We start from the raw sequence: 24,127 nt of genomic DNA on the forward strand, positions 1-24,127 counted from the left end.
TGGGATTCAGATGCCCAGAGAAGCTGTGGCTGTCCCATCTCTGGCAGTGTTGGATGGCGCTTGGAGCAACCTGTTCTAGTGGAAGGTGTCCCTGCCCGTGGCAGGGGGTTGGAACTGAATGAGCTTTAAGGTCCCTTCCAACCCAAACTGTTCTGTGACTCCATGATCTATGGTGGAACTAAATCACTGCATGGAATTTGATGGTATTGTATCTGTCGGGAATCTTGCCAGCAGCCTCAAATTGCGTGTGGGTTTTCATAGGTTTAAGGAGCTGTCTCTCACTAGGTTCTTTCTTGTCCTTTTCTGTGCTTCACTGGAATCATTCTTGTTGTCTGTAAGCTGTCCTCTGCATTTTCCATCCTTCCTGTGCTAGGGGACTTTAAAGGACTCAGCTGAAATGAGAAGGAAATAACTACCTTCTCCTCCACAAACTGCTGCGTCTGTCAGAGGCAGCTCGAGGGCTCAGGTTGTCTTGCTGTTGTGGAAGAGCTGCAGTTCCCTTCTGTGTGAACAATAAGCTTTGTATCCGTTTGTACAGTAATGAACTGCTTTTGTTTCTTTCAGAACTGTGCTCTGCTGTCTGGAGCTTTTCCATTGACAGACAGCCCTTGCCAAATTAATTTTATTTAATTATCTCCCAGGGCTAAGCTTGAATACATTTGGCGTTAAATTCCCTGTTTCTCCCCTCTTCTGAACGAAATGGACTTAATATCCTTGTTAAAATCTGATTAAAACTAAAATTGAGTTTTTTGAAGTCTGATTATCCCATGAAATGGAATTTTTAAACCTAATAATGAATGGATTTGCATACATTTTGAGCATCATTGAAAAGAAAGTTGAAATAAATTTATTAATGAAATTTTCTTCTGCTGTCTCTTTGGGCCATGACGGTTGCTGGCAAGTGAAGTAGGAGAAGGGAAAGAGAGAATAAAATCCCTCCCTCTTGAAATAAATCCTCTTCTCCTCCCAAATTAATTCCAGGGTTGGTTTGACCCTGTCTCATTTCTCTTGCTCTCTGCCACACAGCCCAGTTTAGATAATTGATGGGTTTTCAGAGGCTAACTATACAGTTGAGCTGGTTTTGTGTATTTAAAGGCTTTGTGTTTTCTGAAGGGAGGATGTGGGGCAATATTTGTTTCAACTATTATGTTCTTTCCCTTCATCTCTGAGGTAGCCCTGATACAGAATCAATACGCAGGTCTCATTTCTCCTTTCTGAGAGCTCTATGGTTGAGCTTTTATTCTAAGCCTGATAAAAAATGGATAGTTTTACAGGCTGTGGTGAGTGCGCACATGGGATTTGTGATTGTTTATGTACTTCCTTGGGTTTGAAGCAAAAAGTTGCTTTGGAGGATAGGTTTGAATCTTTCACTACTGTAATTGTGCCCATTCCGTCAGGGTTTTGAAAGTGAAAAAGGATAGATGTAGCTTGCCCGAGCTCAGCTTCAGAGGGCAGCCAGATGCCTGTGCAAAGAAGTATTGATTTCACACTGGAAACCTTTCTGTATGTTTTTTGCACTGATTGAATAGCTCAGGAGATGTCCTGATATGAAAGGTAGTGCTTAAATGTGCAGCTGCTTGATTGTTTTGCTCAGTCATCCTCTTCCTTGGAGGAGCTCACAGAGGAGCTTATAAAAAGCTCTTTGCACACATAAGCATTAGTTACAGGAATTTCAGAACATCTCCCTGTCGTATGTATTTGTATGAAGACAGGCTGAGAAAGCTGGGGCTCTTCAGCCTGGAGAAGAGAAGGCTGCGTGGAGACCTCATAGCAGCCTTCCAGTATCTGAAGGGGGCCTATAGGGATGCTGGGGAGGGACTCTTCATTAGGGACTGTAGTGATAGGACAAAGGGTAATGGGTTAAAACTTAAACAGGGGAAGTTTAGATTGGATATAAGGAGGAAATTCTTTCCTGTGAGGGTGGTGAGGCACTGGAATGGGTTGCCCAGGGAAGCTGTGAATGCTTCATCCCTGGCAGTGTTCAAGGCCAGGATGGAGAGAGCCTTGAGTGCCATGGCTTAGTGTGAGGTGTCCCTGCCCATGGCAATGGATGATCTCAAGGTCCTTTCCAACCCTAACTGTTCTATGATTCTATATGCTGTGTGCAGATTTTTCTTTTCCTTATTACAATAAGTGTGGTAGAAGAAAAATTTAACAGTTCAGAAATCCTGATCTTGGTGCATGACTGTGCAAAGAGTAAATGCTAAGTATGTGCCAAATGTTCTCTAAGCATCTGCATTTACAAAGTTACTTGGAGCAGGGGGATTTATTTTCCATATGCCTTTGTGGTTTTGCTTTAATCCTGTCTTTGCCAAGGTTAAGTATGGAGCACAATGGATGGAGGTATTGAGTTCTACAAGAAGTGCATTATTCTGGCACTGTTTCTTTGAGATGCTTCTGAACTGGAGGGTTTTCTGAGGGAATCTGTAGATCAGCAGAGGAAGGCGGCTTGAGCTGTTTGGAGAAGGCTTTTAGCTGGCAAAGGCTCAGATTATCCAACAGAATGGTTGAAGTAAATAAAATATTTTCTTGGTAGCATAGCAGGAAAACTTGAGAATTCAGGATTAGGATGAAAGGAACTGAAGTAGCTCTGCACGAGTGACTTTGAATCATTTTGTGATTTAATGGCTGTGGCTATCATTTGTGCTTGCTCACTGAAACTGTTGTCCAAAGTAGATCTCTTTAGCATCAAAGTTATTCATACAATAAGTATTATATCGGACTGTCATTTACGCTTAAGTTATAAATGCTTGGCAGTATCTCCACAATCAAGCTCAAGTGGAATCTGAAGAGTTAGGAATGTCAGATGCATCTTTTTCTCAAGTGTGGAGCTGTTGTACTGCAGTCACAGCAGCAGTGAGCAGAATCAGGAAGCTGCAAGGAGACCTCCAGTGGGGGTAGATATTGTGAAGACTTCTAGAAGGTTGTTTTTGATTCATTTATTGTTGTCTGGTTGATTTTGTACTGTCTGTTCACCTGTCGTGGTTCAAACCCAGCCAGACAGCTCGTTCACTCACTCCCCCCCTTCTTGCCCACCCCCTACTCCCGGAGGGACGGAGAGGAGAATCGAAAAGAATGCAACTCCATGGGTTGAGATAAGAACAGTTTAGTAACTAAGGTATAACACAAATCACTGCTGCTGCCGCCAATAATAGTAATGATAAAGGAAATAACAAGGGAAGAGAATACAACACCTCAGCACCAGCCGACCGACAACTCACCCCCCTGCAACCTGACCAAGCAGCGACCGATACCTCTTCCACTCCTGCAGTCTACCAGCCCTTCTGGGTCACTCCGAATTACATCCTGGGCATGACATGCTGTGGTATGGAATACCTCTTTGGTCAGTTTGGGTCAGGTGCCCTCTCCTTGCTTCCTCCCGGCTTCCCCTCCTCCCTGGCAGAGCATGAGGCTCACAAAGTCCTTGGCCAAACCAAAACATCATTGTTATCAGCTCTGTTCCCAGGCCAAAAGTCAAAACACAGCACTGCACCAGCTACCAAGAAAGAGAAAAATGACTGCTACTGCTGAACCCAGGACATCACCAAAGAAAAAGTAACTGATGGTGGGTAGGCCTATATGCTGTATTGTGCAATGAGATGAAATAAGGTCTTGAAGATAAATGTGCATGCAAGGAAGGATGCAAAAGTGGTGTGAAACAGGGATGTTTGTTTTTAAGAGAGAATCGAAGCTCCTTCTCTTCTGTGAATACATTTCAAACTTCCAGAACTTTGCCATCTCATTTCAATAGTTCCTCCCCTGGCAGCTTCCAGCATTGAAAGTGACCAAAGCACAATGACAGCAGTAATTCAAGGTGGTGTCAGAGTGCTTGTGACACCAATCCAGTCCATATCTTAATCCTAGTCACAAGAGCCTGTAGCAGTGACACAGGGAAGTCATAACTGCTGCTGGCTGCTCTGACCCCGGTGGCTGATGCAGGCCCTGGGCTCATACCAGAACAGTAATTGCTGAACTGCCACTGTTTGTATCTTTAACATGATCATGCTGTTGCAGTACCACTTTCTATGAACAGGTCTCAAAGTTTGCTTCTGTTTTCTTCTGACATTGTTTGTGGGTGATGTTGATTGGGGTTTGGCTTTCACAGGCGGGTTTATTAGATCTGCTTACCTCTGATTGCTTTGGCATGCTCGAAGACTCAGTTATCTTCCCAGCTTTTTTTCTAAATGTTCATTGTTCTTGGTGTCCAAACTTCTGGACTGTATAATCCAACTCTAGTTTTGGGAATGAGAGACTGAGGGGTTGGTTTCTTCTTTTTCTGTTTGGGGTGTATGGTGGCCTGTGCTTATTGCCAAGGCTGAGGGCTACTGTTTTATTGTCACGGTATGCCAAATGACTTTGGTATAGCAGCCTTCCAATATGTGAAAGAGGGCCTACAAGGATGCTGGAGAGGGACTCTTCATTGGGGGGTGTAGTGATAGGACAAGTGGTGATGGGTTAAAACCTAAACTGAGGAAGTTCAGGTTAACTGTAAGGAAGAAGCTCTCTACTGTAAGGATGGTGAGGCACTGGAACAAGTTGCCCAGAGAAGTAGTAAATGCTCCATTGTTGGTAGTCTTCAAGTCCAGGTTGGACAGAGCCTTGGGCAACATCCTTTAGTGTGATGTGTCCCTGCCCATGGCAGCGGGGTTGGAACTGGATGATCTTAAGGTCCTTTCCAACTCTAACTATTCTACAATTCTATGATGTGGGATGCTTTATATGTGCAGCTTGCGAGATTGGGATGTTAAGGGGAGAAAGCAGAACTTCAAAATGAAGTGAGATTGATGTACTATGCCCTGGAGGGAGAGTGGTTCTGAGGGCTGTGAGATTTGGATTTTGAGCTGCCTGTCTGTGGTACTGAGGCACCAGCACCAACCACAGCAACAGTTTGACGTTTTGGGCTCTTCTGTTCCGACTTGTGTCATCTAGTTTGTACTGGGACTGCAGTGTTGAGGTCATGACATGTCTCATGTTTATTATTAGATGCCTGGAGCTGATGTGTTAATGGGCTTCCATAAAACTTTTAGTCTGAAATATTATTTGTCCTTCACTTTGAATAGTAAATTTTTAGAAACTTCAAAAAAAAAAAAGAAAGAAAAACTTTTGAGAGAGAGCGACTGCATTTGTGCAAAGTTTTGAATGCTTTTTTCAGCTAAACAGTTCAAAGAGCGCATCTCACTAATCAGAGGAATATTCCTGCGTCCCTGGGGTGGTCACAGTGTTTTAATTGGAACTCGGGCTTCTTTGAAGTCCTGTTTAAATCCTCCCTGAGCTGGGGGAGAGGAGGTTTGAAGGCAGCACTGTAAATCTGAAATGTCTTTGGTTTATTCACATGTGTCTGGGGACGCGTGTAATTCGTTTTCCTGCAGCTAAGCTCACTTGCCAGCTTGTGGACAGCTGAGTGAGAAATGTGCTTCATTAAGTGGGAAGGCCTGAGATAGGCAGTAGGGGTTAGAGATGCTGAGCTCCGGTGCTGGTGGATTTGTTAAAACCAGTAACTGAGCAACAGGCTCTGAATGGGAATTGAACTCGGTGGGAAATGATGTGATAGCTAAATGAGAGGCTAGACTAAGCAAAAACCTAGGATTTAAACTCATGTTTTAGGTTTAACTTATTAAGTATAGTACTTAAAAATAGTGTTGCATACTTACCTTTGGGTGCTTTACAAGGTAAGAAACAAAAGATTTAGGGTATAGCTCTTGCAGCTGATGGCTTCAATTAACCTTTAAATCAATATAGCCTTAATTTTAGTTACACTGGATTTGAATTACAGAGGTTTTTGGGTGTTCCTATTCAGTTTTGTTAAACTCTGTACCTCAGAGTCTAATCACAGAATTGTTAGGGTTGGAAAGGACCTTAAGATCATCCAGTTCCAGCCCCCTGCCGTGGGCAGGGACACCTCACACTAGACCATGTTGCCCAAGCCTCTGTCCAACCTGGCCTTGAACACTGCCGGGGATGGAGCATTCACAGCTTCCTTGGCCAACCTATTCCAGTGCTTCACCACCCTCATGGTAAAGAAATATATATCTAACCTGAACTTCCCCTGTTTAAGTCTTGCTTTGGTCTGGTTTCTGGCAAAAGCTGGTCTTACCCTCAGTGTATTACATGCTTACTGCACCCACCATGAATGAAGCCTCAGTGGTAGCTGATGCCTTTGTGCCATTTTAATATAAATAACTTGTAGGAAGGAATATGCAGCTACTGACAAGACAAGTAGGTCCTTGAGGCATTTTCTACTTTATTTGTTCCACTATTAATTTTCTTGATAAATACAATCATTTATCAGCCGTGTGTGTTCTGTACATCAGCAAGGTTTTTAACCTCCCCCATTTACTGAAACTAGGAGTTTTCTGCTCCTGTCAGAGGTGAGACGTGTGCTGTGAAAAGCTTTGAAATAATCTGTGCTTGAGTTTTATAGTTATTAATTAAAGCAACGGGCTTAACTTTAATTTTCTCTCTGAAAGGTGTTGATATTCCAGATGAACACAGAAGCAGTTCTTTCTGAAACTCTCATCATAAATTTACCTGCGACTGATGTTATTGGATGATATTAAAAACCCAGTTAAAATAACTTCTACTGTAGATTACAGTTGCAGGTTAAAGTAGGCATTCCTACCGTGAGATTGAAGAGGTATGTGATTGTAATCAGAAGTAAATAAGAATAATATATGGGCTGTTAAATCTACTTTTGTATAAAAGTACCTGAAAATATGGTCTGGACTCTCAGAAGGACCTTTAGGCTGTCAGTAATAGTATTTCCTCTTGCTCAAGATTAGGGATTTTTGTGTTACTGCTGGCTGATGCTTGCAGCCGATAAGAGCCTGGGAAAACAATGTGATCAATAAAGATGTTGAAACCAATACAGTAATTTAGGGACATTAATATTCTGCAAGTTTATCTCAGACAGGCTTCAAAAGAACAAGACTATCAATTTAATGAGATCTGTAAAACAGCCAAAAATACATATCCTGTCAGTATCTCATCTTGGTTACAGTGTTAGCTTCCTTTTTATCAGACAGAAGCCCTGCTTATCTATAAAAATGATGTCTCTGTGTTAGTGATTTCCATGTGAGTAGAAGTTATGCCAGTAGGGTGTGTGGGATACATGTGATTTGTGGGTTTTTTTTTAAGAACAGGGCATGGCAGAGTGTGCTTTGGTTGTTTTGAGTATGTCAAGCAGAAATAAGGGGTTTGGAGTCAGTACTTTTTGTATCTTATTCCTTATTTATGCTACAAATCATTGGGTTTTTTTTGCCAAAACCCTAGTGAGTGGCAGCTGAATGGAGACCTTGAGGATGTTTTGCTCTGTACCAAGTGGTCAGCTGTAATGTGAAACAGCAGAGCAATTAAAGGCCATCCCTGTGGGTTAGCAGCAGTACAAATTGAGCTTGTGTGGGGATGTATTTGTCATTAGTAAGAGCTCAAGATAGTTTACTCTTTTTCTAGTTAATTCTGTTTCCCTTGCTCCTTATGTACTTTCTCTGTGGTAGAACATCTTTTTTCTGTTTAAAGCATGAGTTTGTTTTGACTCTTGATGAACTCCAGTCTTGACAGTACTAAAACAAGTCTTTGAGAAATAGCAAACAATTACTCATCAACACCAAACCCCAAAATGCTGACATGCTGGTGGATCTCTTGCAATATAAGAAGCTTGACTTTTCACCAGCATTTGAGCGCCAGACTGACAGTTCATGTGTCTCACCCATGAGCCCCCTCATTGCTTTTTCCATATGCCTGATGTTACCTGTCTTGTTCAGTGTAGCACTCTGAGCTCAACGAGAGCTTGAGGATATGTTTTAATGAGAAGACAGCAGAGGCACTTAACAGCCTCTTGTTGAAAGGGGGAAGCTGGTTCAGACCTTCAGTGACAGAAAATGAACTAAACAACCCCAGTGACTGCCACTTCAGTGGCCACAGGCAATTAGATTTGCTCCCCTGCTCTCACTGAGCTGCACCCAGAGACGAAGAAGCCTAGAAGCCTACAGTGATGACCTGGGTGAGCTGGATCCCTTTTGGTAAGGCTGTGTAACAAGTTCAGACATGTGCTCTGAACACTTTTCCCATCAAACTATAGAAAATTGCTTTTGCTTCATAATGAACTCCGAAAGCTCTAAATTGCACATCATGTGATTCAGTTTGCAGTGACCCGACTTCTGGGAGAAGATTAAAATAAGTAAATAAAGAAAGAAATCTGACTTTTTTTTTAATCTTCCCTTCCAAATCAGCAGGTTTGACACTACTATGGATGCATTCCCTCTCCTTGGTCTATTAAAGCCTTTCACTTGTAAAGATACGCTCAGCTACGCATTGTATGTGCTTGTGGAGTTCCAGTGGTTTGTCCTATGCTTGCTGTTAGAGCAGCGGTAGGGATGAGAAAGGAGTTTGACGTGTTGAAATGACAGCCAAGTAATTAGTGTTTTTCAAAAGTAACAATAATTTTCTCTTGCTGAGCTCTTAAATACATCTTTAAAGTAGAAATGAAACTTGAAAGATCAGTCCTTACAATGCCATATTGTTAAATTTGGGAGGAAAATTACTTTCTTCATTTCAAACCCCCAGAAGTCTATTGACTGGAGTCTAAGATAGTTTTCTTCCTTTTTTCCTCCCCTCTTTAAATTCTGTCTTGATTGGATTAATTGCTAATTTTGCTTCAAGAGACATATCAGTTGTCTTTAGAATTGTCAAGACATTTGTTTGTAAGAAAGCATTTTAAGTGTTTGTAAGTTGTTGTTCTGCTTCAAGTGCTTAATGGGGAAGTTTGCTTTGGTAGAGAGTAATTGGGTTTGTTGATTCTATATACACAAATATGAGGTTGCCCTCCTAAATGAAGGGAACCTCAGGAGCTGAGATTGCTTATTGCTTTCAGTTTACTCTTCAGGTTTCCTCCCTTCACTGTACATAAACCATTAAGTGTGCAGTTATTGGAGAAGCAGCCTAAGGTATGCCTTAAGTTTGCTTTTCTGACAGCACTTAGCACCTTCCTTTGCATGAATAAAGGTAAGTGATTGTTCTTTAAAACTTTGTAAAGTGTTATGAAACACTAAATATGTCCTATTTGCATATGAAATGTTGGCAGTCTATTTTTGTGAACAATGCAGGTAGCAGGTTTTTTAGGATATGGTTTAGTTAATGTAGTCAGCAATAGAAAGGGAAGATGCAGGCATGTAGACATAACAAATAGTTGTAACTACCTTCACTGGAGGCTGGAGGGGCTTCTTGCAAGAGAAGTCCTGTTGTGAGACTTGATTCTCAGAACTTCCAAGGCTGGATTTCAGTGGCAATGTTTTCCTCTAGCCTGACAAAGGGGAGCGAAGGTTTGCACCTAGGGAGGTGGTGCATATTTTGAGGGGGAAAGGATGTGCAGCAAGATGCATCTTCTGATACAAACTTTGAGTTAATATGACCAAATTAAACTGAAGAACTCTGTGTTGCTGTATCTTGGGAAGTCATTATGTGCTGTTGTGATGAGTGCTATTTGCTGTACTTTCTTGAAGGGCAGGTTGTCACTGGAACTGAGCTGCTTTTGGACTTGCTAGTGAAGTATATGGAATAAGTGGGAGTCCTGTAAACCAGAGATAGAGGAGTTAAAGTAGAGCTCAAATACACAAAAAAGGATGTTTGGGAGACTCACTTCAAAGGCACAGGAAGAGACTATTACAGACATCCCACAGCCTTTCTAATCACACAGAAATATTTAAAACAACTAAAATGCCTTTCCAGAAGTCTTCTGTTGTTGTCATGTTATCAGGCTGTGTTTGTTCTTCAGATGCTGTTGTTTTCCTGCCTAGGAAACAGATTTTCTGTTTTTAAAGAAGAATTTAATGTCCTTCTTGGAATGGAGAACTTAAAAATCTTCTTGTGTTTCTTGTACATAATACAAGTAAAGAACAAAATCCGGCTTTTATACTTTTGGAAGACTGTCTTTGAAAACCAAATCAAACTAGAAGAACAAAACCCCAACCAAACTCAAAATAGGTATTTTTCTTGGAGTGAAGAGAAAGAAGTAGATGTGCCCTCCCTTTTTCTGCCTGATTCTCTTAACAAACCCTTTACTAAAGAGGTCTGTATTTGGTCTTTGTCAGTTAAATATACTTAAGTGTAAACCAGTTTATGGATCCAGCTGAAACGCTTGCCACGACTCGGAATGTTCAATTTCAATTTAATAGGACTTAGTTGAGACAACCAAATCTGTGTCATCATGTATTCATACTGAATTAAAACTAGAGAGAAGTATTAATCCAACAGGCTTCCAAAAACTTTGTACCATCAATGTGTTATTAGTTTGGTAGTTTCAAGCAAATTTAACTTTTAAAAGAAGCACTGAAGAGCTTAGTCCTCCAAAGTGTTGACTGAGTGCCTGGTTTTCTGTATAGTTTTGCTTTTATCTGATACTTCCACCGTTTAATGTCAGATATGCAGCTACAATCAAACCTCTTGCTTTGCTGTGAATTTTGATACACTTAATAGAAGCAGTAAGAAATTGCTTACTAATTCTAATAAATTATAAATTAAAAAATGTTCCCGTTTTTACTTTAACATCTTCATCTGCTTACTGAGTTTTGGCTTAATGGTACTTCAGCAGCTAAGTCTCAGTGTGTAACTGTGCTAGTTTATACCAAAACGACAATGGAACCTGAACCAAGACAGCTCAACAGAGCTTTCTGCAAACGCCTGTAAACTGTCAGCTGTGTGCATTAACAAAACGGAAGGCATAAAATACTGTGTAAACCATTTCCCTTCTTAAGAGTATCAGGGCTGCCTGAAAGTCACTGAATGACTTGGATGGGCATCCCATTAAGTCAATTTTTCACTTCATTTTAACAATTTTAGGCTTCTATCATTCTCAAATTGCTTCTTTTCAAACTATCTGCACTTCAAAGGAAGTCAAAATGCTCTGGTTAACAGCAGTTTTGTCCCTCTCCTGCCTTGCTGTGCTGCTAAACTGTGCTGGGATAATTTGCTCCTTGAGGGCAAAGAAATACTTGTTTCCCAATTAGGCTTAAACTCTCCTGGTTTGGTTGGTTTTAAGTGTTTCTTCAGTGTTAGTGCAGAAGGAAGTGTGATCTGTGGATGGGTTGGTGCACAGAGGAAGAGCATTTGGTTTTTGGCTCCTTGTGCCTTACCCAGGAACTGAAGTCAGGGATTTAATCTGCACCTGCAGTTTGGAAGCCACTTTGTTCTGCATGTTATCTTTATAATGACATAGCATGTAATTCAGTTTTAATAACGTGGTGCTCTTGAATTGTACTGTGAAGTGTTTCATTTACAGGATTTTGCATGGCTTATGCAAACTTAAGTGTGGGTTTTTTTCATGGTTCATGGTCTCCACTGTTATATGGAATCTTAGAATCACGCTGTAGTTTGGGTTGGATGTTGAAGCTCATCTAGTTCCATGGGCAAGAACACCTCCCACTAGACCAGGTTGCTCCAAGCCCTGTCCAGACTGGCCTTGAACACTGCCCGGGATGGGGCATGGGGAAGAAGGTGTCTGTGGGTTTGCAGGGGAAGCATAGTACACAAAGCAGCAGCTTTTCAGACAGGTATGTTTAGGTAAGGATAGAGTTTCAAACTTCCCTCAAGTAGCTGTGGCTATTGAAGTAGTGCTGGTAAGATGTACTGTTATACAGATTCTCCTGAAGCAGACTGCTTCTCTTTTTCATACTGGCTTTGATAGCAAGTCTTACATGGGGAACGAGCAGAGCTTTAGCAAAAATGATACTCAGCTAGCCCATCAGACAGTGACTTTCAAGGCCAGAACATGTTACATGTGTGTTGGGGTGCTGCCATTTCTGTCTTTATGCAGCATTGTTCTCAGAAACTTGTGAAACAGGAGTGTATTACAGTGATGAGGGGTGCTTGGTGCTTGCAGTGCTTTGGAGTTGATCATTTCTCTTCAAACTGAAAGCTTGCCTGCTTTAATTTCATCACACAAGCAGTGTCATTGCTTTACTTGAACTGTGTTAAACTGGCTTTTGCCGAATCGTCTGTGATCAGGATAGGATGTAGACCTCATAAATAAGCTTTGAAACCTCTCAGGTTTAACAGCAGGGTGCATGCAAGAGGTGTCTTTGATCACTTGGTATGATTTAGTTTTACAGAAAGTGAACTTTTCTTTAGAGGGGGTGAATAGCCTTTGACTTCGTTTTCTGTTCTGTATCTGTGCTGCTCCACTTTTTTAAAGAGAATAGTTTCTAATGGCAATGAAACATCCTCCAGAACGAAGTATAAACCTGAAGCTGCCAATTGCTGGAACTGAGATTGGAAGCTGCTTGTTGATTTGAATTGCTGAACAGATGAGGATGAGTGGTTTTCATTGGAAATCTGTCAGTAGCTATCATTACTACAAATATGTGGCTTTTAGAATCCTCTCTTTTTCCTATTGGATTAATTTGAGTTCTCTGTCTCAGTCCTAGTGCCTTATGGTAGGAATTTCTGAGAAAATGAGAAAAGAAAATCAAGGCAAATATACTTCTTTTCCCACCCCATTTAAGAATTATCCGTGTAATTGTTTCATTAACCAAACACTTTATTTTCATATTTCAGGGACCAAACACTGGGGTTGGGGACTGGCACTCCACATGCCCAGAGAGATGCTGATACCAACTATCCTTGTGATAAATCTGCTATATTTGGGTGCATCATGAGAGGTTTGAAATGGCAGTTTTCAGAGCCTTATTGACTGGCATTAGATTTTACAGAGGCTGTCTCTACTGAAACTGGTGTGTCTGCTTACAGCTGCTTTTTGCCAAGCAGACTGAGCATACCCCATTCATTTCTGTCTGATGTTTTCTGGTTTTTAGCTTCTGATTACTCCAGTAAGTGAAGGAGGATGAAGTGGAAAGGTTAACATAGTTTTTGTTTTTTCCTCATCAAAGCTAATACAAAGTTGCCTTTATCCTTATGTTCTCATTTCCTTATATCTAGATTTTTCTGGTTAGAAACCTCTGTGAAAGAGAACATCTGTTTCCTTAATTTATGGAAAAAAATCTTGAGTCAGAGGTCTTCTTCCTGCAGATAGAACCAATGTTGAAACTGATTGTAGCTTTATAGACTCCTAGTTTTTTTTTGCTGTTCATTCCCCCCTCTGCAGACATCATGGAGCATGAGAAACCAACCATCTTCCATTATCTGGCATAAGTTACCATTTACTTCTCCATTTACCTACTAGTAGAAAGACCCTGAATCCTCCAACTTTGCAAACAAAGTTAGACCACTGTCAGATTTGAGCTCTTCAGAGCTGAGATTCCAAGAATCCATTGTTGTTTTTCCCTTGCTCTTGGGTTGTTATGTGGAGATGTGGCTTGCATCAGGCTGGGTTGAATTAGTTTTTCAGTGTTTGCTCTAATGCTCAGCCATGAAGTAACCCTCACTAAAAACATAGGAAACTGCTTACATTAAAAATCCCTTCAGGCTCAGCTTCAGGAGTTTGAAGTGTGTTATCTAGTACTGCAACATACTTGAAAACCCAGGTGTTGGCTTAACATTGTCTTGTGTCTGTTACCAGAATGTGCAGTTTAGATGGTTTGGTCAAGCCATCTTTGGGTTGGTGTCTTGGTTTCTTCTCATAGTTTCCTTGGCCATCAAGTGTGATGTCTTTGAAGGATAATGTTTCATGCTGTTCTGACAGGTCTCTGACTGCTGCAGTATGTGCCTCCATTGCCTGAGTGGAGACCACATCCATCTGTTTTATAATATATGGACTGTTAAAACTTACATGTAACACGAGTGGGTATTAGAGGCTTTGAAATTTGCTGAGGAAGGCTATCAGTGTGCAGTTCTGGGAGCAAAACCAAGGAACCTTTGAACTTGGATTTCCAGAATTGAACCCTGACTGTCTGCGTCAGGTCAGTGTTTAAGCGATTTTTCACCTGACTGGAAGTGACAAAGAGGAAAAAGTGGTGGCTTTCTCTATGTGTGTATTTGGCTGAAAAGCGGCATCATCACAGAAATACCATCTTTAGTCCTACGATTAGTCAGAATCGTAATGATCAAGCTGGAGGTACATCTACCTGTTCCATTTTTGGAGTGGCAGGAGCCTTGTTGCAGGGTTGCATTTGAATACTGTAAATCTGATCAGACTTAATTTCATCTGCCATCAACAGTGAAGCCTTGACTTGCATCTTGGGGGACATGACAGAATGAGTTTCTCCAGATTTCACTCCTGCAAAACTTGCTTGATCCCTCTCCACTAGCTTTCAGAATTTGTCACTGGATTTGATGGAAAAGCAAACTTATTCCTGACAACTGCAGAGCTGTTGCTAGCTGATCTGTAGCAATCTTTGATCTCTTTGACAGGAAAAGGTTATCAGAGTGGGATCTGAAATGTTACCAACAGCTGATGGATTATTACTGATGTTTTCCCCCCATGGCTCTGGAGTCATGGTTTATATGAAGGCCTCTGAACTCAGCATGCTGGTAATTGTGTGGGAACACTGCTTTGAGTCTCCTGCAATATAGCTGAAGCTCTGTGCTATCAGAGGGTGTTCAGCAGTAGCCAGAGTTGTTGAATTGTGCAGTTTATATGTACAGTTCCTCCTTTTCTTACCCTGTTGGTAATAATCCTGTGATCATGCTCCACTGAGACTGTAGTTGAACAGCAATTAGAGTAACTCTGGGTGTGCTCACCCCTGTGTGTTTGTGCTGAGCACTAGGATGGGGAGGAGGAGATAAATACCCATTTGTATGTGTGTTAAAAACAAGTTATATGTGTTCAAGTGATAAGCTGTCCATCTGCTGTGAATATTTGTGCAGGATGCTTATGTTGCAGATTTGGTCTTGCTGCCTCTAGCTGTAAGAGCTGGTTTATGGGTTGAAGTGCACAGTAGTGAGATGATGTGACTTGGATGGTGATTACAGCAATGGTTTTAAAATGTAAGCAGGCTTTTACTTAAGCAGGGTGCAACTCTGTTGCTTTGAGGGGCTGCAGCTACTTCGGGCTGATGAAATTGCCTTGTCTGCTTTTGGTGAAACCTTTTTGTGGTTAGGTATGCAACACCGGTTTTTCAACCAATGATTTGTTAAAGTTTCTATTTTGTTTCAATTGTGTAGGACACCGGATGACCTCTCCAGGCAAATTGTGGCCCTGCAGCAAAGGGAACTTGTGCTGAAAGAGCAGAACTCTACCATCACGAGCAGGTGAGTGATACCAATAATGGATGCTGCTATCAAAACACCGCTATATTAAAGCGTATAGAAAGAAAACTAGGACTGCAAACTGAGAGAACTGCTCTTTAGATTTCCTTGCTGCTCTATGGAGCCCTCTATGCTACTCTTTCTCATGTTGATGAAGAGTTTATTGCTTACTTAAGTCCTTGAAGGAAGGAAAAGATGAAGGACTGTGGGTGGACGCAGTGAAGAGTTTATCCAGCTTGATTTTATGAGCCAAAGTGGTCACCATAAGGGGGAAGTGAGCTGCTTTCCCAGACCATTTCATCTTGAAAGGGGATGTCAAGGCAAAGTGTGCAAGGTAGCTATCTGTATATGGACAGGGGAGTAAGAGATCTGAGGACTGTGGTTTGACTACCTAAAGGACTAGTTTGTATAGATGATAGTGGAAAAGTTAGTTTGTAGTTTTGGTGGCAGAGTACTGCTAGGAGGAGTACTACTAGGAGGAGCCATCTGTTTATAGAGGGAAATCTGTATTTGACCTTAGAAGCTGTTTAAGCCTTTGCCTTGGTGGAGGAGTATTTGATAGGGGAAATGCCAGAGCTTAACTTTCCAGACTGCACTGGATGCTCATAGCATTTCTTAACATGGTTCTGTAGAGTGCCAGAAAGTGCTTCTCATTCTTGGTGTACATACTCTTGCTTCCAACACTGGTTTTATTCCCTCACATTAGGATCCCATTGTCTGTTCCTGTTAAAAACAATAACTCTCTTTTAAAAAGGCTCTTGGACTGTTTGTATTGCCAGGTTGTTCACTAACTTGTCTGAGCAACAGAAATGTGGAGAATTTGGTGTAAATGTGTTGAATGTAAAGCAGTGAACTGCTAAATAACTGAGCACTGGACAAACACTCTTAGTTTGTCTTGAGCTGCATTTGCTAATGTCTCTTGAGGTATGTGGTAGATCTTGGTTCAAGAGGTGATCATTGTCTGGGCTCTGCCTTACTCGTGATGGGCAGGATTCAAGCTGGGTCTTAAAAGCTTTGTGTGTGCTGCTGCTCTTAATGAAACTGTTCAGTCAGTTGCAAGTGTAAATTCCTGTGAGCACAGCCAGCCAAATTGTTCTGTGGTTTCTGCTAAGAACTTTAAAAGGGTGAAAAATACCTCACCAGTATAAAAAAAGACATTTCATATATTACAAATAAACCAAGCAAACCCTCAAAGCTGCAGCTGATGAAATGATCAAATGAAAGAATGATAGTTATGCTTGAGTTCCTGATTTATATTTGGTTTTAGGCTGCTTCTCACAGCCTGTCAGAGAAGTGCTTTCCCTGAATGTATTAATGGCCAAAGGGAATCATCTGTTGCAAAAGCTGCCTTTTGGTAGTGCCTGTTCGTGCTGGCTGTAATTGTGCCAATTTAGTTGAAAAATAAAAACATGATTAAGATTACTTTTGGATTTGAAGTGAAAGGGGCTGTAAAGTTGCTTCAATTAAAGTTCTCCCATTTTCTTGATGCAGTGCTATAATTTCTGAAACTGATAATTTCAGGTCTCTCCTGTCACATACCTTATTCTGTCTGAAAACGGAGGCAATAAGATACATTTTTAAAAGCCTTTCATTACAGATGAGTTGAAAGTTCCCAAGAGAAGGTCTTTGGGAATAAAACCTTGTTAAGGAAGCAAATCTGATTTTCTACTTTTCCCTGAATCTTTTTCAGATTTAGCTGACAGTCTTTTATTTGTTTCATAATTGTGGTCAGAATGGTCTGCGTATTACAGTAACTTAATATGTGATCACAACTCCCTCTAGTGATGGAGCCCAGCTCTTATACAGCTTTCTATTGTTATTTTCAACCACAAGTTCTTTTGGCCTTAGTTGAAATGCATCTTCAGTAGTGATAGCACTATGTTTGATTTATGAAGTTGTTGGTAATGTGTGTATAGAGCAATGTACAGAACAAAGACAAAATACTTTTTGCCTACCCTAAGAAGCTTTGATTTCATTTTCTCCATTAAAATTAATGATTTGGTAGATGCTTAAGAAAACATCCTCAGAAGTTGTCATCTGAATTTAGTTTTATAGCAATGGAAAATCACAGACAGTCCTGGTTTACCTGTGAGAAATTCAGTGTAACAGAAGAGGTTTGAGTGTTGTATTAAACATTCCCTAAATGGCTGGTATTGAGTCTTTGTACACTGCATATGTGTCTGGTTGTCACTGAACTCTTAAACACAGGCAGAAGGATGCCTGGACGGGGTTTTTGTCAACTGATTATTCTTTCAGTCCTTTCACTGTAGTCTTCTAGGTTTTTATTCCCACTGATGGTACCTTTCCCTCATTGCTTAGTGAGTGTGGTAGACACTTGCCAGCTACTGTTTGTCTTGCAAGGTGACAAATAGTCACTAGTTTCTTCTTGGTGAAAGGAGATGCTTGGTAGTGAAGCAGGAGCTAATTGCTATTGTAGCAGTCCATGAGCAGGACTTCACTTCAGAAAACAAACCAGGCATGGACAAGGTATCATGAGGGAATAGTTTGCTTCGTAAGGTCTCTTCTGGAAAAACACCTGGAGACAAATCTAGCCCAACTGCTTTTCAGTGTCCTTTAGTTTATCTAGCATGGAAAGTTTTGCTGTTACGGTTTAATCCCAGCTGGCAACTCAGACCCTCACAGTCACTTGCTCACTGCCTCCTCTGGATGGGGAGAGAATGGGAGAAGGATGAAAGTAAGAAAGCACATGGGTTGAGATAAAGACAGTTCTGTAAGTAAAGCAAAAGCTGCACACACAAGCAAAGTAACACAAGGAATGCATTCGCCACTTCCCATGGTCTGGCAGGTGTTCAGCCATCTCCAGCACAGCAGGGATCCATCATAGGTAACAGTCATCTGGGAGGACAAACACCATCACTCTGAATGTTCTCCTTTCTTCCTTCTTCCCCCAGCTCTATATGCTGAGCATGATGCCATATCGTATGGAATATCCCTTGACTTAGTTGGGGTCAGCTATCCTGGCTGTGTCCCCTCCCAATTCCTTGTGTACGCCCAGCCAACTCACTGATGGGGTGAGGAGCAGAAAAGTCCTTGTTTCTGTGTAAGCACTGCTCAGCAGGCACTAAACATCCCTGTTTCTAGCACAGATTTGAAACACAGCCCCATACCAGCTACTGTGAAGAAAATTAACTCCACCCCAGCCAAACCCAGCACATATGGTATACCAACACACTGGTAACAACGCTTTCCAAATGGCATATGGCTTAATTAAACAGACTAAATTTATTTTGTCTCATTTTTTCCATTCTTGAACTGCTCTCCATTTATTACTGTTTATATTTTAGAGCCAGTGTTTCTGTTATTAAAAAAGCAATAGAATTCATCGCACCACAAAAAGGCTATACTGCTGCAAATGAGCCCCTGCATTGATATTCCATTCCCCCTGCCTCTGGCTTGGAGGATCTGAAGGGCAGTCTGTGTTTTGTGTAACTCCTGCAATTGCTGGTGTCTCAAGGCTTCCTGGAGATCAAATGGTAATGCATATCGTATTTGCTGTACAGCTCAGATGGGATGCTTTTAGACATGGAACCACAGGACTGAATTTCCTGAACAGTGGGTTTAAATCAGTTTCTTTTAGCAGTGATTGTTTACATGTTGGAGTTGTGTAGGCTCCCTTGGAGCTTGCTATTTTTGCTAGGAAGGAAAACCTTCCTGTGGTGCTAGAATAGGAAAGAGAAGAAGCTCACTCTTCTACTGAACACATAAGTAGCAACTCACTTCTCCTCTTTGCAACTTCAGGATTGCTGAATAAAGTAGCTGAAAGTGCCATTAATAGTGTGAGATGGAATCTCACTGCTGTTTTGGAGTGTGTTGCTACAAGTTGTGTAAATAGAGTAAATTATACTTGCAGCAGTAACAGCAGGAAGTATTGTGGAACTTTAACTGCAGAACAAAGATAACAACCCAAAGGTTTAAAAGCTCAGAAGATTGCTTAAGGCCACCTTGATAACCTGCTGTACCTGCTCTGCTTTTCAGGGCAAGGTAATGAAAAAAGGGTGTTTAATTAGTGGCTGAGTTGAACCATGCAACCGTCATTAGCGTAAGCACATTTTTCCCCTAGCAAATGGGTGCTATAGAAGTGGTACTTGAAATCTGCTTTTTCAGGAAGAGTTGATAGTCGTGGCTTGTAATATGGGAAGTTGGCCAGTTTGTAAGCTTTTGTCTTATAGAAAAAATGCTACAGTAGTTACATTATTCTTTAAGGAAGAGATGTTTATTTTTCCAGATTCCTGTGTATTTGCAGTCTCTGCAGAGATTTCCCACAGCAATCCTGGTAAAGCATTCTAGAATTTGAAATGTAAGGGAAAACTTCCACTCTGGTCAGCGTTGTTCTCTGAGATGGCTGAGCAGGAAGGAATGGTACTGCTTTTACAGTTTGATCTTTGCTTCAATTCTGGAAGACAGGCTATGAAAATCGACTGTTTTGATTACTTGCAGTCTCTCCCAAAGTGATCATTTGTTTTCAACTTTCACTTTTGTTATCTAAGGCTAATATTGACTTTGGACCTTGAGGTGTCTTCTAGGAAGTCAAATAAAAGGAAACAAGTAAAGTTAGTACTGAGCAGGATGAAGACACAAAGAAAAATAGAAGAGCAATAAATCATTGCTTCTGGTGCTGGGATCCTGGAGCCGATGGTTTATTCCTGTCACCTGGTGTCAGAAACCTAGCCATGTGTTTTGACATATAGTTTCATATGTGAAAAACAATAGATAGAATGTGTTTGAGGAAACATTTTCCTTCTTCAAGTGCTCACACAGCTCTGCTAAGAGATGTGGTTGTTTGCCGCCTTTATTCATATAAATCATGTAAAACTGATTTACCCAAAGAACCTGCTGTGTGTGTTGTTGCTTAAAAATGAAATCAACTAAAGCATTGAAGGCTGGGGAATGTAGATTGCAAACTGAACACAAAATGCTTTTGAGTTGGACAGCAGGGATTTGGTCTAATAAAAACCCCAATGAATGAGTGATGATAAGCTCAGAACCATCCATCCCCATAAGTGCTGTTAGCTCAGAAGTGTTGTAAACCTATTGCCCATCTTCTTTTTTCCTTGGGCGTCCCAAGGAGTGCCAGTCATAAATTTAAATAGACCCTGTCAGACTTGCCTGTATGTTCTGGAAAGTTGGACAGAAGTTTAATTACAGTGAAGTGCCTTTTATCTGACAGAGAGAAGTGCTACCTTTTTAATAGGCTTTATGAGTTAGTTTGTGATCAAAAGCAGCACTTAATGTCTAATATAGGACAAGGTAGGGACGTTCTTTTTTTCTTCTCCTGTTCATCTCTGTGGCACATTGCACCTTGATTTCTATTGGAGGTGTGTGTGTGCCTAATACCAGGCAAATGTTTATTCACAGTGCTTCAGGGTGATATTAACTGGTGACAGGTTCTGCATTCATTTACAGAGTAATACTGTGAAGCAGTGACTAGGAGGTGTTGCTTTTTCTCTTCTCCAAAAGAAATCTTTCATGCATTTTTATACCAGGAGTAGCTGATAGGGTCCCATCAAGTGACCAATCTACTACAAATAGACATATTCAAACAGTAAGCTTCCAGAGCAACATCTGGTTGTTTGTGACTCTAATTGGGTAGATACAAAGCTGTTCTAGTTCTTTTTTATATCATGTACTTAGCCCTTAGCAGAAAATAGGAAGGCAAAAATAATTTAGTCAAGACATTGACTTATGCTTCCAATTCTAAAAACATGGGATTTTGCCCAGACCTTTACTTTTCGTGATTGTGCCATTTTTAGTCTGATTTCCTGAGGAAGTGATGCTTATTACAGTGCTTTGTGTGTGTATGTAGATGAGATTGCCTGTGCCTACCCCACACTGTTGAACTTGCTGGTTGTGTTCTGTCAAGTTTAGCAGATGGGAGAGGTCTCAAAAATAACACATTCCAGCAAGTTTAAGGAAAACAGGTCTCCATCTCCAGGAGAGACATCCTGTTGCTGCAGAGGTCATGTCCTGTTAGGCACTAGAGGGAATTGCAGATCATGCCTCCTTGGCCACTGCTCATTCAGCCTTGAGACTGGCAGTAAGGGAGCACTGCTCTGATTCCACAGAAGTTTCTGCTATACCATGTTTCCTAAGGGCCTGTGTTATTTGATAGTACTGTGGTAATGGTATCGTTTTTGTGCTATTGGTACGAGAAATGGAAATCTACTTGAGTCAATATTCATCTTCGGAGGGAGAAATTTGTAGGTAACCAGGTTCTGGAGCTTATGAAACTGGTCTTTTTCTGTTAGAAAGAAAATGTATAGAGAAAGCCTAAAGAAAAGCCTACAGGGGACAGACATCACTGTAATTGTACCATCTTTTCAGCCTGGAGCTCTGTACAAACTGTGTAGTGCAAAACCAGTAGAAATAATGATATTTGGTTTGTTACCTTGTATTTGACTGTGCTCCTTGGAAAACATTCAAGGCTAATCTGTGCAATGCCTCTGCTCAGTGCTCTAATCACTTCTAATGATGAACAAATTGGAGAAGCTATTTAACTCTGTTCTTAATACTATTTTTTCTTGCTCCATGATTGTGATTGACAGTTGGTGTTCCTACTCCCATCCTTGATGTATGTGCACGTTGTTATTAACCAGAATGAATGATAACTTTCATTTGTTAGTGTCCTCTGGGGACACTGATTCAGCATTCCCTTGGGTTATCCAGGTAACAGCGTGTGTTATTGACCAGAAAACTACATAAAGATGATCAGTGAGTTTGATAGGAAGCATAGGCTGTTCCTGCTGGTGTATTGTACAGCAGACATGGTGTTTCAGCATGGAGCTGCACTGTGACACTTAAGGAAGGAGCAGTCTTCTTAACATTTCATCTATGTGTGACTCACACCTGCACTATGAATCTTTTGCTCATGTGAGACTAGAATTCCTAAAAATCCAAGGTGAAATAGTTGTATGTTAATAACAGGCCAGAGTTCTTGGAAACCAGAATGAGCATTTAGAATGAAGTAATTTGAAGTCAAAACTCATCTGGTTTTATTATCCTTTTTAGCAGGGAGATGCTATGATCAAATTAATGATCTACATGAGGCTGATGGGCCAAAGGAAATGTCCCACGTCCAGGTTATATTTGTGATGTGAATACGAATAAACAAATTATAATCTCAGCTAAGCAGGAGGCAGCAGCACAAATAATATTCTACTTTGAAACCAGTAATATTTAAAACCATGAATTCAGCCTGTTGCCAAGCTTTGCATAGAGCTCTGGGAGTTGTAGAGCTTTTGGATTTCCAGTGCTTAGGCATTTCTCTTACTGCCTCTGCAATGGAGCAGTAAGCCTTGAAAAACTGTATATGAGCTGGAAAAAAGGAGGGCCCTTCAGTTTGGTGATATCTTTAGAATCAGTCTGGAAGTGGTAAGGATGGTCCCATGGTTAAGGTAGATGAATATGGCCTGAGAAGTCTGGAGTTAGCTTCTGGAGAGCTTTGTGTTTGCTTGGCTTCGGCTGTGTCACTTCATGCAGTGACCCAAGATTCTCATATTCTCAGCCAGAAAACCACATTAATGAGAATGAACATTGCTGCATACCCTGTCTACCCTGCACCTAATTATTTTAAAGGCAAATAGAAACCATTAATTCCTTTCTATATGTACCTTTTAAGATTGTTTCTTTTTTAGTTCCCTTCTCTCCCAAACACGTTTCTTCACATACAGTATCTTAAAATGATAGTACTGACTGTGCCTCTTGGACTGTCTCTTTGAAATGTTGTATTACTTGTCAACAATCAAACAAGGTTGTATATAACATTGTCTCTGAATTTGTAATGCTGGCACTGCCGTACAGCTTTCCTGAACAGGCACCAGGAGCCAGAGGTGGACTGGTGGCAGAATGCCACTCATTTACTTGAATACCTGCTGTAGGTGCCATAATAACAGGGGTCTCAAAGATTCTGGATTATTGTATGGTACTGTCTATATTGTTCATTTTAATCATGTGGTTTCCCAGTGCTGAGAGGGGAGTGGGGACATCTGGAACACACTGAGGCATTTTACCAAGGAAAGCATGAATTCTATAGGGTCTTGTAACTGCTGTGAAGTGGTGTCAGTTCAAACACTGCACAGAACATGATCCTGTCTAAAAAGATAGATTGTCATGGTGGGGATGTCTCCATCAGTTGATCATATCGACATGTAATCTGTGCTCAGCTCTCAAGCTACCTCCTTGTTTAACATTTTCTCATCTGGATCACATCAACCTCAACTGCGTGACCTCTTCAGCCTGCAGTTATTGGTATTTTCTTTATGTGTTTTCATTTCAACATTCTCTGTGTCTGTATGCACATATGAATGTATAGACCATGGTGCCATACAGTGAATGGAGTAAATACTGCGTGTATATAGCTGGTGGTGATAGGAGGGCATTTGTAGCTATAAATAGTTTCCTAATGTCAGTGTTTTATCATCTATACAAAAGACATATGGCTTGAAAAGTTGAATCAAAAAGTAAGCTGCCTTGTCTTTTTTAGCTGTGTAAGGCAGAAAAAAACTTGTCATAAATTATAGTCAACCCCCCCACTAAAAAGCAGCTTTCTTTTGCTGCTCTGAAAGTTAAATGACTAATGTGCATAATTTATTTGAGCATCTGTGCTAAAAACTTGCATACCAAGTTTTAGTTCAATGTGATCAACAATGGCGAAAATTAGGATTTATCATGGAAATGCTGACGGATATGAACATGTGTAGGCTAAACCGGTGCCTGACAAACCTTCTTATTGTGCAATGCTAATGGTGAAACACATTTTTTTCCCTGCTGTAATTGCCTTTCCCCCCCTCCTCGTCTGCTTAATTTTCTCCTTTTCAAACTCGGTGGGTTTAGCTGCACTTCGTATTCGGATTCCTGCTTTTTCTGGAGTCTGCAGAAAACCTCCAAAGTCGTGCTCGTGATATCTCTAAGCATAAGATAACCCTGAGCTCACTGCGCGAGTGCTGGGAGGAGGAGGATCAGCATCCCGAGCTGT

At 41.0% G+C, this 24,127-nt stretch overlaps 1 protein-coding gene across 5 annotated transcripts in view; it reads left to right on the forward strand.

The window, feature by feature from the left end:
• MAD1L1 (mitotic arrest deficient 1 like 1) overlaps positions 1-24,127 on the forward strand; it is a 372,249-nt gene that overhangs the window by 21,953 nt on the left and 326,169 nt on the right. For 4 of the 5 annotated variants that reach the window (XR_009726062.1, XM_061357021.1, XM_061357019.1 and 1 more), the window contains exon 10: positions 15,052-15,138. The exons of the other annotated variant lie outside the window; for it this stretch is intronic. Coding sequence is in view for 3 of the 4 variants with exons in the window: in XM_061357021.1 (XP_061213005.1) it covers positions 15,052-15,138 (87 nt within the window). In the remaining variant the exon portion in view is untranslated. The remainder of the gene's footprint in view (positions 1-15,051; positions 15,139-24,127) is intronic. 5 annotated transcript variants of the gene reach the window in all.

This window comes from Neopsephotus bourkii, unplaced genomic scaffold, assembly GCF_033783945.1.
Source record: "Neopsephotus bourkii isolate Nb327-2 ecotype Australia unplaced genomic scaffold, CSIRO-AGI_Nbou_v1 NB_882, whole genome shotgun sequence".
In the NCBI taxonomy this organism is placed as follows: domain Eukaryota; kingdom Metazoa; phylum Chordata; class Aves; order Psittaciformes; family Psittacidae; genus Neopsephotus; species Neopsephotus bourkii.